The sequence below is a fragment of the Sminthopsis crassicaudata genome, chromosome 5 (genome assembly GCF_048593235.1).
Source record: "Sminthopsis crassicaudata isolate SCR6 chromosome 5, ASM4859323v1, whole genome shotgun sequence".
Classification (NCBI taxonomy): domain Eukaryota; kingdom Metazoa; phylum Chordata; class Mammalia; order Dasyuromorphia; family Dasyuridae; genus Sminthopsis; species Sminthopsis crassicaudata.
In genome coordinates, this window is record NC_133621.1 from 178,541,230 (window position 1) to 178,554,532 (window position 13,303).

The 13,303-nt window shown below is 31.6% G+C and overlaps 1 protein-coding gene across 3 annotated transcripts in view; it reads right to left on the bottom strand.

Annotated features, from left to right (window-relative positions):
- Positions 1–13,303, bottom strand: part of PDE3A (phosphodiesterase 3A) — a 333,660-nt gene that overhangs the window by 52,972 nt on the left and 267,385 nt on the right. For all 3 annotated transcript variants that reach the window (XM_074268890.1, XM_074268889.1, XM_074268891.1), the window contains 2 exons: positions 11,492–11,646; positions 6,537–6,677 (listed from right to left, as the gene is read on the bottom strand). In XM_074268890.1, coding sequence (XP_074124991.1) covers positions 6,537–6,677; positions 11,492–11,646 — 296 coding nt within the window. The remainder of the gene's footprint in view (positions 1–6,536; positions 6,678–11,491; positions 11,647–13,303) is intronic.

Genomic DNA, 13,303 nt, shown 5'->3' on the forward strand with positions numbered 1-13,303 from the left:
TTCTTTGAGTGATTGTGGATTTCATTTAGGAGCCTCTGCAATGTTCCAGAGTTTAATATAATCATCACAATACCATCCATAAATAGGAGCTTCTGGATAACTTCACCATTTGTAGGGAAACTGGTCAATTTGTGCTCTGTAGTGGATGTCAGATTTATGTCTTTGTTTTTCATAATAAAATTGGACAATATTTTCTTATATTTTATCTTTGCATAAATCTTAATTATTTTGAGATATACATAGGAGATGCCATTCTACAGGGCAAGCTGTAAAACAACATTTTGCTATACCATGTCAAATGTTTCTTTATATTCAAGAAAGAATGCTCACAATTCAATTTGGTGTATTCTGTATCTTTCAATCAAATATATGATTGCAAAGATGTGGTCTTATATGGAATATCATTTGTGAAAACCTAACTTCTTAAATGTCCATCAAAGATGTCTTTGATGTGTTTATTATTTTTATAATATTTTGGAGAAATAAGAAAGAGGACATATAAGTCAATAATTATCGATATTCAATTTCATAAGCTTCTCTTTTGGTAAATATTGTTGTTCTAGTTTTTTTCCAAGCTTTTGGTATCCTCCCATCTTTTGTTTACCTTTAAAGTTGATCCCTCAATTCCCTCAAAATTGTGCTTTTTCCATCATGGACCTCTTCTGTGTATACATGGTATAGAACAGCTGTTTCTCCCATGTTTGCATTCTTCAACACTATTTCCACTTTCTCATGCAGCATATTGGTGATTGTGATGTTAGATTCCAAATGTGGTGACTCCTCTGTCAGTGATGGCAAAAAGAGTTTGTTATAAGAATCTTCATGAATCTTTCCCATTTTCCATCTGTTGGCTGTTTTATTTTCACACTTCATCTTTAAATTCTCTCAGAATGATTTTGCTTAGTTGGTTCTCAAAATTTTATTTGTATTCTTTGAAAAAGAAATTTGTCACTTCCCACTGGTTCATTCTACTATTCTTCCTTTCAACACATTATTATGTAAAACAATGCAATATATTGGCCACATATGACAACAAATATCTTATTTTACTTATAATACTTTTCACCCTTCAAACAGAGGAGGACATGCTTCACCATTGAGACATCAGAATTCATCATATTTATTAAAGTTTTGTCATCTTTCAATGCTGTTTTTCCTTTACATTTTGTAAAATGTCCTCCTTGTATCACTGTTCTTTGTGGTTATCATAAATTTTTTCAAGTTGCACTGTTTCTTCAAATTCATTATTTTCAGGTTGTAATAATATTCTATTAATTCATACATCATAATTTGTTTAGTCATTCTCCAATCTATTAGTATTCATCTTTGTTCCACACAAAAAGCTCCTATAAATATTCTTCTCTAGTGACTTCTTTAGTGTCTATAAGTACTTATATAAGTATTTACAGCTCCAAAGGGCATTTAGAATTTAGTAACTATTTAGAATAATTTCAGTTTTTTGGAATTTGGAACATTTGCCAATTCACAACTCAACCAAAAATATACTTGGACATATGATCTAAAAGCCCCTGTAGAATTAACATTTTGCCAAACTAAATATATATCTATCCATATACATGCATTCATAGAGAAAGAGAGACTGAGTTATTTCAATATAAATGTGAGAATATATGAAAATGGCAAAATTCAGATACACAGAAAAGTGTATCAGGGTAAGAAATGAGACACTAGAGATTTGTAAACTCTAGAGAAACCCCATGTTTATATATTATGAATATTTTCTTTAAAAAAGAGATGCCGAATTTTTATATATCACTAACAAAATGCAACAGCAAGAGATACAAAGAGAAATTCCATTCCAAACAAATGTTGAGAGTATAAAATATTTGGGAATCCATCTACCAAAGAAAAGTCAGGAATTATATGAGAAAAATTACAAAACACTTGCCACAAAAATAAAATCAGATTTAAATAATTGGAAAGACATTCAGTGCTCTTGGATAGGCCGAGCGAATATAATAAAGATGACAATACTCCCCAAACTAATCTATTTATTTAGTGCTATACCAATCAGACTCCCAAGAAACTATTTTAATGACCTAGAAAAAATAACAACAAAATTCATATGGAAGAATAAAAGGTCAAGAATTGCAAGGGAACTAATGAAAAAAAACTCAGAGGAAGGTGGTCTAAGTGTACCTGATCTAAAGCTATATTATATAGCAGCAGTCACCAAAATCATTTGGTATTGGCTACGAAATAGACCGGTAGATCAGTGGAACAGATTAGATACAAAGGACAAAAAAGGGTACATCTATAGCAATCTAATCTTTGACAAACCCAAAGATTCCAACATTAGGGATAAAAATTCATTATTCGGAAAAAACTGTTGGGAAAACTGGAAATTAGTATGGCAGAAATTAGATATGGATCCACACTTAACACCATATACCAAGATAAGATCAAAATGGGTCCATGATTTAGGCATAAAGAGGGAGATAATAAATAGATTAGAGGAACAGAGGATAATCTACCTCTCAGACTTGTGGAGGAGGAAGGAATTTATGACCAGAGGAGAACTAGAGATCATTATTGATCACAAAATAGAAGATTTTGATTACATCAAACTAAAAAGTTTCTGTACAAATAATACTAATGCAAACAAGATTAGAAGGGAAGTAACAAATTGGGAAAATATTTTTAAAAACAAAGGTTCTGACAAAGGTCTCATTTCCAAAATATATAGAGAACTGACCATAATTTATAAGAAACCGAACCATTCTCCAATTGATAAATGGTCAAAGGATATGAACAGACAATTCTCAGAGGAAGAAATTGAAACTATATCCACTCACATGAAAGAGTGTTCCAAATCACTACTGATCAGAGAAATGCAAATTAAGACCACTCTGAGATACCACTACACACCTGTCAGATTGGCTAAGATGACAGGAACAAATAATGACAAATGTTGGAGGGGATGTGGGGAAATTGGGACACTAATACATTGCTGGTGGAGTTGTGAAAGAATCCGGCCATTCTGGAGAGCAATCTGGAATTATGCCCAAAAAGTTATCAAACTGTGCATACCCTTTGACCCAGCAGCGCTACTACTGGGATTATATCCCAAAGAAATACTAAAGAGCGGAAAGAGACATATATGTGCCAAAATGTTTGTGGCAGCTCTTTTTGTTGTAGCTAGAAACTGGAAGATGAATGGATGTCCATCAGTTGGAGAATGGTTGGGTAAATTGTGGTATATGAAGGTTATGGAATATTATTGCTCGGTAAGAAATGACCAGCAGGAGGAATATAGAGAGGCCTGGAGAGACTTAAATCAACTGATGCTGAGTGAAATGAGCAGAACCAGAAGATCACTGTACACTTCAACAACAATACTGTATGAGGATGTATTCTGATGGAAGTGGAAATCTTCAACATAAAGAAGATCCAACTCACTTCCAGTTGATCAATGATGGACAGAGGTAGCTACACCCAGAGAAGAAACACTGGGAGGGGAATGAAAATTGTTAGCACTAATATCTGTCTGCCCAGGTTGCATGTACCTTCCGATTCTAATGTTTATTGTGCAACAAGAAAATGATATTCGCACACATATATTGTACCTAGATTATATTGTAACACATGTAAAATGTATGGTATTGCCTGTCGTCGGGGGGAGGGAATAGAGGGAGGGGGGGTAATTTGGAAAAATGAATACAAGGGATAATATTATAATATATATATATATATATATATATATATATATATATATATATATATATATATATATATATATATATATATAATAAAAAAAAAGAGATGCCGAGAATGGCAAATATTAAATCATGACACACAAAAAAATGCATTTAAATGAATAGGAAATGATTTATTACAGATGAGGGGAAAAATCCTGAATAGGCTGTCTGGATTCAGTTAGATTTCTGACTTATCAGAGCAAATATTATGTTTGATACAATGCTAGAAGAATAAAAGTTAGGAAAAGATGTGGCATACAATTAAAATAACTCCAACTTCAGTTATTTAGGCAAATTATTGATACAAAAATTGAATATGGATAGAAGAAAGGACAGAGAAACCTATTACAAAGTGAACTAAATGCTAACAAAGCCTGCAAACTGCTTTAGTCAGCAACTGCTCTGACTTATAAAGAAGAGAACGCTGCAACAAAAGAATATGGTGACAGACTAGAAAGTTTATAAACAAAGTTTATGATTTAAAAAATCTTATGGAGAAAGATAGTGGAATATTATGAACAATTTTACCTAAGCATAAAATGGAAATAAGTAGCAGGTGTTAAAACCATATAAAAGAAAGCCTAACAAAAGACCCAGCTAAGCAAAATCATCCTGAGAGCATTTAGGCATAAACCTGAAGTTGAATGTCAAACAAGAGAAAGATGGAAATGATTTGAGTTTTTGATGAATATTTTATCACTTTCAAGGACAGTAGAGTCACCACATTTCACTTTTAATTTTCTAGTCTCAGATATATTTATAGAGAAAGAAAAGGCATTTTTGAGAACAGAATATAAAAAGCGGTTGGATTAGAGGCTGTGTATATAGAAATGATTTACTGAGGTAACAATATGAGGATATTCAGAAATGTATTCATGAGGAATTTTAAGGAAGATAAAGTTGCCAAAGGCACTGAAAAAAATCTCAGAATCTTTTTAATTACTTGAAAAGATAACTGGGAAACTTCAATGCTAAAGACCTACATATCTCATTTCTGGTTTACATTAATTGTTTTTGAAAAAAAATACACATATATATTAAAGGCACAATTTTTGAAATTAGTAGTAGCAAATAAGAGCCCTTCATAACATATTTCATGGTAGGCCATATCTTATATAATTAGTTGAAAGATGTAAAGTTTTAATAACCTATTATAATTATTGTTTGTTGACCTCAAAAATTTTGGTATGATAGAGTAAAATGCCCTTGACTATTATATGTTATGTCATTTTGACCAAATTCATAAAGACATTAGTTCATTAAGTTATCTAATGAATTTCTGCTCAATTTTAGGCATATAACAGTTTCTCTGTTACATTTTTAAAATGTCATGGCAGGTATGTTAATTTTTGCTATTCACAAAAATTATAAAATGAAAATAAAATTATTTGGAAAACTACAAAACATTGTAATTACCAAAAGAGAGCCAAAATTATCACTTGAGCCCTTAAATTTCTTTTGTTACTTGTAGAGGGCCATAGATAGTGGGGAACCCTGGGCAAGGTATAAGACCCTTTATTCCAGTAAAAGGAACCCTGCTGACAGTGTCTGGTTCCTCTTTCTATCTCCCCATAAGGGCTTTCAACCTTCCTGAGAAGTCAGGAGGCAGTGACAACCTGTGCTGTAATTAAAGCAGAGTGATATTAAGGGGCAAAGAGACATTTATACACAATAGCAAGTTGTTTATGTGGTCCCGTATGCATAGTACATAGTTAGCACATGTGTAATGTGTTATAGTTATGTAAAGATATTAGGGTATATAAGGCTGAAAGAATTTTGAATAAAGGGACTCCATGTTTAACTATCCATGTGAGTCCTGTCTCTTCACAACTCTTCTAAGATTAAGAATTCAGCCTGGTACCAAGATCCTCCAGAGAGCTAGTCCACATATTACAACTACTCCCACCATAATGGATATTGCAGAATTTGCTGCTATACTACCTATTATGTGGAGATATATACATATCAGATGAACATGCATATGAATGCACATTCTGAAATACACAGAATAGCTATGAGTAAGGACAGATCACTTAATCACTCAATGTACCAGAGAGTTCTGCATCAACACTTTCCACATTAGATTTTCTCTACACAACTGAAATCCCAGGTCCACAAGAATGACAAATTGATATATTGTGATAGTAATATATTACACATAATAATATACAGACCTGACATAAAATGTCTATTGAACTGAAGTGAACCAGATCATGGAATTCCATTGTAGGAATACTAGAAGGTCATCATAAAATGCTCTGCCACACAAAATCTAGATTCCCGAAAACTCAGGTTTAGATTTATGAGAAAATTTGACAAAAATCAATTTGAGAATTACCGTGTAGGCACTTCTTAGATATTGGGTCTGTTGCATTATTTGTTTATCCTTTAAGGATGAAAAAAGCCGCCATCATCTACTAAAGGCCGAGTCAGAAGATTTGGGATGTCCTCCAAAAAAAATTATTAATTCTTTTAATGAGCAATTATTATTTTATAAGCTTTTTTCTGGCTGTAAGGACTGCATATTTTGAGGAATGAGCATAAACCCATATGTTCAAATGAAGCAAGTAGGTGGGAGGACTTGGGATTAGGAAGATTTGAAATAGAATTCTGTCACAGTTACTAGCTGGGTGACCCTGGGAAAGTGATTTAATCTTTTTTTACCTTAATTACTTCATCTGTAAAATGGAGACAATAAAATGTACCTATTTTACAGAGTTGTTGGGAGGATCAAAATAAAATAACATGCATACAGAATATTTCAATTTGAAATGACTATATTAATGCTAGCTATTATGCTAGCTATTATTTTCTTACCTGACTCAGAATTCGGCCACATTTTTTCCCTATCTTTTCCACCAAATCAAAGATTGGGAAATTCCAAGTATTTAGTTTTTCCATTATCGAGTCCAAGTTATCCATGACAAGAGGCTCTGGAGCAAGAATAGGCTTATCTGGCTATAAAGATCAGAGAAGAAAATGTTTTATTGACATGTGATTCTATTTTTAAAAATGTTTTGTGCATTATGTGCATTTAAAAGATGAAGATACATTTATTAAGGTCATAAATCAAAATTTCAAAGTCTTCAACTCTTCATCTAAAACACTAAGAAAACCAAGCTTTAAACTAAAAATCTGAATAACAAATATTATGATCTGATGAATCTATAGGCAGATAGTTTTAAACTTGTTTTATATAATCTAGTTCTAGTTCAGGCATAAATAGACATATAATGAATATTCCCTCTATAAAGTGATAATTCCACAACATTTTATTATGAATGTTCAAATTCACATTAATGCTTTTCTATTTGTAAATGCTTTCTATCTGTAAAATGGGAATAATGAGAGGCATCTTGGATTCCTTGGATTAAGAATGGGATTTCTTATCATAAATTAAAGGAATGATAGATTCCTTCTTAAGGATAGAATGGACTGGTTTAAAAAAAGTATCTTGCTAGAATTTTTCAAATACATCTTTCAATGAAATGGAAGGATAAAAACTGCCAATGCACTTCTATCATGCAAGGCAACATAGATCATAATTATAAAGTAAGAATAAGAAAAGTAGTAGGGTATAAAATCCAAGAAAGGAATAAGGATTAAAACCCATTGGTTTAGAGATTCAAGTTTAAAAAGCTGAAGTGACAAGCATAGTGGCCTAAAGATTCTGATGAAGAGTAATAAATTTATTCTACAGATAATTTTGAGACTTTCTAGTATGGGGCTTAGAAAAGAAATATGTCTCTGGAAAGGTATATCTATTTTCTGAAAGAATATAAGCTTCATGAAAGGAAAGCCCATTTTATTTTAGTCTTTATACATTCAATTGTTTCAGTATGGTATATATCATAAATCTGGCTAACTGGAAAAAAAATCAATGGAGCTATGACAAGCAAAGAGAGAGATGAACAGCATTAGATATTAAAAAGATGTATTCCTATAAAAATGTTCAAAAACCAGATGATACTGAAAGAAATGTACTGATTAGAATACAACTGGCTTAATATCAATGGGCACAGAAACAAAAGCATCTGAATATTGTATGTACCAGATGAGAAGAAAGGAAATATAGATGAGGAATTCCAGAAATAGCCTGCTATTGAAGAGTGATACACACACACACACACACACACACACACACACACACACACACACACACAACAGAACAAAACAAAGAAAATCATTCCACAAAACATCATATCCCTTATTGGTTCCTATTATTGAATACTAGACATTGAGAGTCTATTCTTTTTTTCTTTAAATGCTCAAAAAAATCTATCTTCTGACATTGGAAGAAAGGGGAATTACTTTAAAACTTCACTGAATAATTGAAAGTTCATTGCATTACAAATTTTTTATTATTTTTTCCAATTATATGCAAAAACATTTTGACATTAAAAAAAACTTTTATGTTCCAAATTTAATCCTTCAATTTCTCCACTTTTGCCTCTCTGAGATAGTAAGCAATTTAATATAGGTTATAAATGTGGATTCATGCCAAACATGAATATATTAGTCATGTTGTGAAAGAAAACAAAAAAAAAGGGAAAACTACTATGTCCATTCAGATATCACCAGTTCTTTCTCTGTATGTGGATAGCATTTCCCATCATAATCCCTTTGGAATTGCCTTGGATCAATGAATTAACTGAAAATAGCTAAATCATTTATAATTGGTCATTGTATAATATTGTTATTATGTACAAAGTTCTCCTGATTCCACTCACTTCATTCTGTCTCAGTTAATGTAAGTTTTTCTAAATTTTTCTATAACCATCCTGTTCAGCATTTCTTATAGCACAATAGTATTCAATATAATTATATATCACAATTTTTTCCAGTCCATTTACTAATTGATGTACATTTCCTCACTTTCTGATTCTTTGCCATCACAAAAAAGAGCTACTATAAATATTTTTGTACAAACAAGTCTATTCCCCCTTTTAAAAGTTTTTTGGGACACATACCTATTAGTGGTATCTAACTTAAAATTATAAAACATATAGGAGATTTAGAACAGTTAATGATGAATAAATGAAAATAATATTGGAATAATAAAGCATTATCCCTGAAGGTTATCATAAGGGACACTAAAAATTTTAATTAACGGAAGACAGCGAAAGATAAAGACAATATGGGATATTTTCAAATTATACTGGGCAAAAGAGTAGGCTCAATAGAATATGAGGACTATTCTCAGAAGATTTATCAATGACAATAAATACTTCTGCCTTTTCATTAACTCTTTTTTTTTTCAATTTCTCATCCAAATGGATAACTAATCATTGGACTAGAAATTTCTGGAAAAAATTTTATTAGGGAGTGAAAATGCAAAAGAAAAGTAAAATAAAGCATCATTTTTCTTGAAGTAATCTAAGACAATATTGGTGCTCTTTGAAAGATCAGAGATAATGGGATAGGTGCTAGAGGATCAAAAAAGAACAAAGATTTTCAAAAGAAGTCAAAACGTGTTGAGTTTACAATACTATTCTCCTCAACTACATCCTCTTTACCATATAAGCCAGCTATAATATGTTAATAATAAAATCTTTTTTTTTTGCTTGTTACTTCACTAATCTTTATCCTAATATTCTCAACCACATTTCAACTTCAATTCATAATTTTCTCAGGAATATACTTCATTAATATATAATAACACCTTTCTCCTATCTCACTTTTTTTTAATAAATTATAACCTATCCAGAGCTATCATCTGCTTTTGAATTTCCTCCCACCAAATCTCAATGGTGTCTATTGTACAAGATCAGGTTTACATTAGTGTCTATATTACAAATTGTTCACTGCCTAAATATTGGGTATTTGTATTCACCTTTTTTTTTTAATCTTAGATTTCATATTGGCTTTTCTTAGATTTTTTTTTCTCTTGTGAACTTCTGATAATCTCAAAATCAAGTGTTCCTACACTGTAGCTTCTTTCTATGACATTTAGGTCAGTAGATACTTTGTTAATTTTCACCTTTATCATCTTTTTAAGTTTAAAAAGTTTTTCACTAAATTTGTAAGACAGTAAGTAAATGAATTCCCATCAACTTGGATAGGCACATTTTATCCTTGATCAAGGGTATCATTGCTATATTTGAAGTGTGGTCCAAAAAAGATGAAATGAATCATGTAATCCTTTTAAAAGTAGAAAAATTGATTTGACTGGCCAAGTAAAGCATATGCCTTTTTAAATTGACATTTAAATGTGATTAAAAAGAGATGATGGGAAAATAAACAAACAAAAAAAACCCATGATCAATTATTCAACAATAAATATCACAAAATGTTAGAGCTGAAAGAGACCTTAATGATCACTGTCTTTTCCTCTATCTTCCCTTCACCTCATTTAAACAAATGAATGGAAACAAATTAAAAAACAAACAAAAAAAAAACCCCAACTAAATATTGGCTAAGCTGAAACTAGAGCTAATTTCTCCTTATTCCAAGTTTATTGGTTTCCTCTCTCTGCTGTACCACATTGCCTCAGGTAAAGTATTCTTTATTTGTTTAACTGTTACTCCAATGAGAAAAAAGAAGTGAACATTAGGATTTTAGAGACCTTTATGGTATGTAATAAAAATAGAGAATAGAATGATGTGATACTTAAGAAAAAATGACAATGCTGACATAGCTTGTTGTAGCAATGAATATATACATGTTGTTTAAATGTCTAATGTTTGACAAAAATCAAGAGTTTTAATGAAAAAAGCAGGATACTAAAGAAATTTATTTCCATAACAGGATATTCATGTGATTACTGTGATATAATAAAATTTAAAAAGATGCAGCAAACTATGGAGGGTTTGTATAAATAATTTAGAGTACAATGGAAAGATCCAAGAGGATAATTTATATAATGAATATACTAATTTAAAGAAAAATAACACCAGAATTATAAGCTGTACAATAACTAATTATGATTACAGTCAGTTGTTGGTAAAGCATAAATACTCCAAGCCCATGTATGGAAGCATGCATACATTGTCAAATGTGGCATATGTATTGATTTATTTTGCTTAGTTGTATTTGTTTGTTTCAAGAGAAGATTCTATTCAGGTAGGAGTCCTGTGAAGTGACTACAAAGTGTGTTTTTTTGGTTTTGGAGGATGTTTTGGAAATAACTGGGGTTAAGTGGCTTGCTCAGGTCACACAACTATTAAGTATCTGGGGCTGAATTTGAATTCTGATCCTTCTGACTCCAGAGCCAGTGCTCTACCAATGGTCCTCAAACTTTTTAAATAGGGGGCCAGTTCACTGTCCCTCAGACTGTTGAAGGGCCGAACTATAGTAAAAACAAAAACTCACACTCTGTCTCCGCCCCTCAGCCCATTTGCCATAATCCGGCAAGCGCATAAATGTTTTCATTGGACCACATCTGGCCTGCAGGCTGTAATTTGAGAACCCCTGCTCTACTCATTATGTCACCTACCTGAACCAATTACAAAAAAAAAAAAAAAAAGATTCAATAAAATATTGTTACAAGTTAGAAATACATTTGTTGAATGGATTTGTACTTGTATGGATGTATGGATGGAGAGCAATTATTAGAGATAATTGTTTCCATTCTTAACCAAGTAAAAGGAAAATCTTTCATCTCTAGAACAAAATTCTTAAGTAAGATTCAATATAATTTTATAGAATTGATGATTTAAAATATATACATATATATATTTAAGTCTCTCCCTAAATTATGAAATGATTCTAAAATAGAATTACAAAGCAAAATGAAGAAATACAAATGAATAAATGATATGATATGAAGCTACCATAAACACGATGGTTTCAGGAGTGTATGTGCTGTGCTGAGATTCTTTCCTCAATGAATCTTTAGAGCCCTCTTGTTCATCTTCATTCTGGACAATATCACTGCTGTCACTGTTATTATTGGTTTCATAGTCAGAAGTCACTTGAGCTGTGTCATCTGCAACAGGGAGAGAACTGCTTATTTTAATAACCACGAAATACTGACTTTCACTTGATGTATCTTTCCCCTCAAAGTCAAATAGCAACTCTATATGCCAAGATAATGTACTCCTAATATGTTCATGCATAAATATTATAAGAAAAAACAGGATCTCAGGACTTTAGAAAAGAGGAAACTCAAAAACTTCCCTGTTATTGACACTCTCAATAAATATATTCAAACTCTATGAAGATTAGGTGCTTTGTCTATAACAGTTTCCAATTTTTAAAATGATCTTTTTTATCATCTGTCTATAATTTAAAATTCACTTTTGTTTTTTAACTGATTTTTGACATAATCAGCACAGTCTCTTTCCCAAATCCTTTTTTATCATTCATTCATTCAAAAATATTTAATGCTTCCTATGTGCCAGATAGAGAAGACATAAAAACAAAAATCAAACTATGTCTTCCCTCAAGGAGCTTGTGTACAAAAGTGCACAGAGAAGTAACTAACAAATATATACAAAGCTAATACCAAGTAATGTGGAGGAGGATGAACTAACAATGAAGTTAGAGAAAAAAAGAAATAGAATCTGCAAAGCTTTCTTTGAAAAAAATCACCTTTGAGTTGAGCTTTGCAGGACACTAGGGATTCAAAGAAGCAAAAACAAGGAGACAGAGTACATCATAGATGTTGGGGTCATGCCTGTGTAGAAGCAGAGAAAAGATTGAATTCCAAATGCAATGTCTTTAAAAAGTTCCAAAAGACATAACTTCTGGGTGTCTTAATAATTTTATTAATAAGGCCAACGTGTTTGTTAAAAGGATGATCATTTGGCCACCTCTTTCAGGCTAAATACCCCTAATGATGATAAGCCCTTTAAAAAGTAAGTTTTCCCAAGGGTGACAACTAACTCTGATTAGTTACCAGTTAATGAGAGAATGAATATAATTATGAGAGGGTGGGATATATTACAATTAAAGCCTTGAAATAAATTACTTGGATCATGTAAATTTTGGTCAGAGACAAAAATTTCTATATCAACTGTTGGACAAAAGGGAGCATCAACACTTTCAACACTTGCCAAGCCTGTCTGAGCAAACACAATGAGCTGGAATGTACCCATTATCTCCAACTTAGAATTTATATTATTGTTTGAATAGATCTTGACCTAGGTAAATATTTCAGAAAGATTTTCCATATTGGTCGAGTTTTGGATGAGGAAGCAGAAAAGGGGAAAAACCTTGGTTCTGATTGAATAATTTCCTGTTAATGCCAAAGAGAAATAATCATTTCTCACACAAGTTGAAGGACCAATAATTATACCAGTTTGATAAAAATATAGGAGAATAACATCTTTAGGTGGGGAGAAGGAATTGGATTTAGAAGGGCTTTAAATACTAAACAGAGTACTTTATATTTTATCCTAGGACACGGTAAGAAAGGGCATAAATTCATAAAATTACCATTAGTGAATAGAGTATACTTTCCTTGTATTTAGCAAAAATACAAAAACTAAAACAAAGAAAGAAAAAGAAAAGCCTTTAATTTTTGGAAGGATGTACTCTTCAGCTCTCAATACCACCTTCTTTTGGCTCCTTCTTAGCAGAGAACTTTACATCCAAAGTCAAGTAAGACTTCTTTATAGAAGAAATCAAGGAAACATTACAAA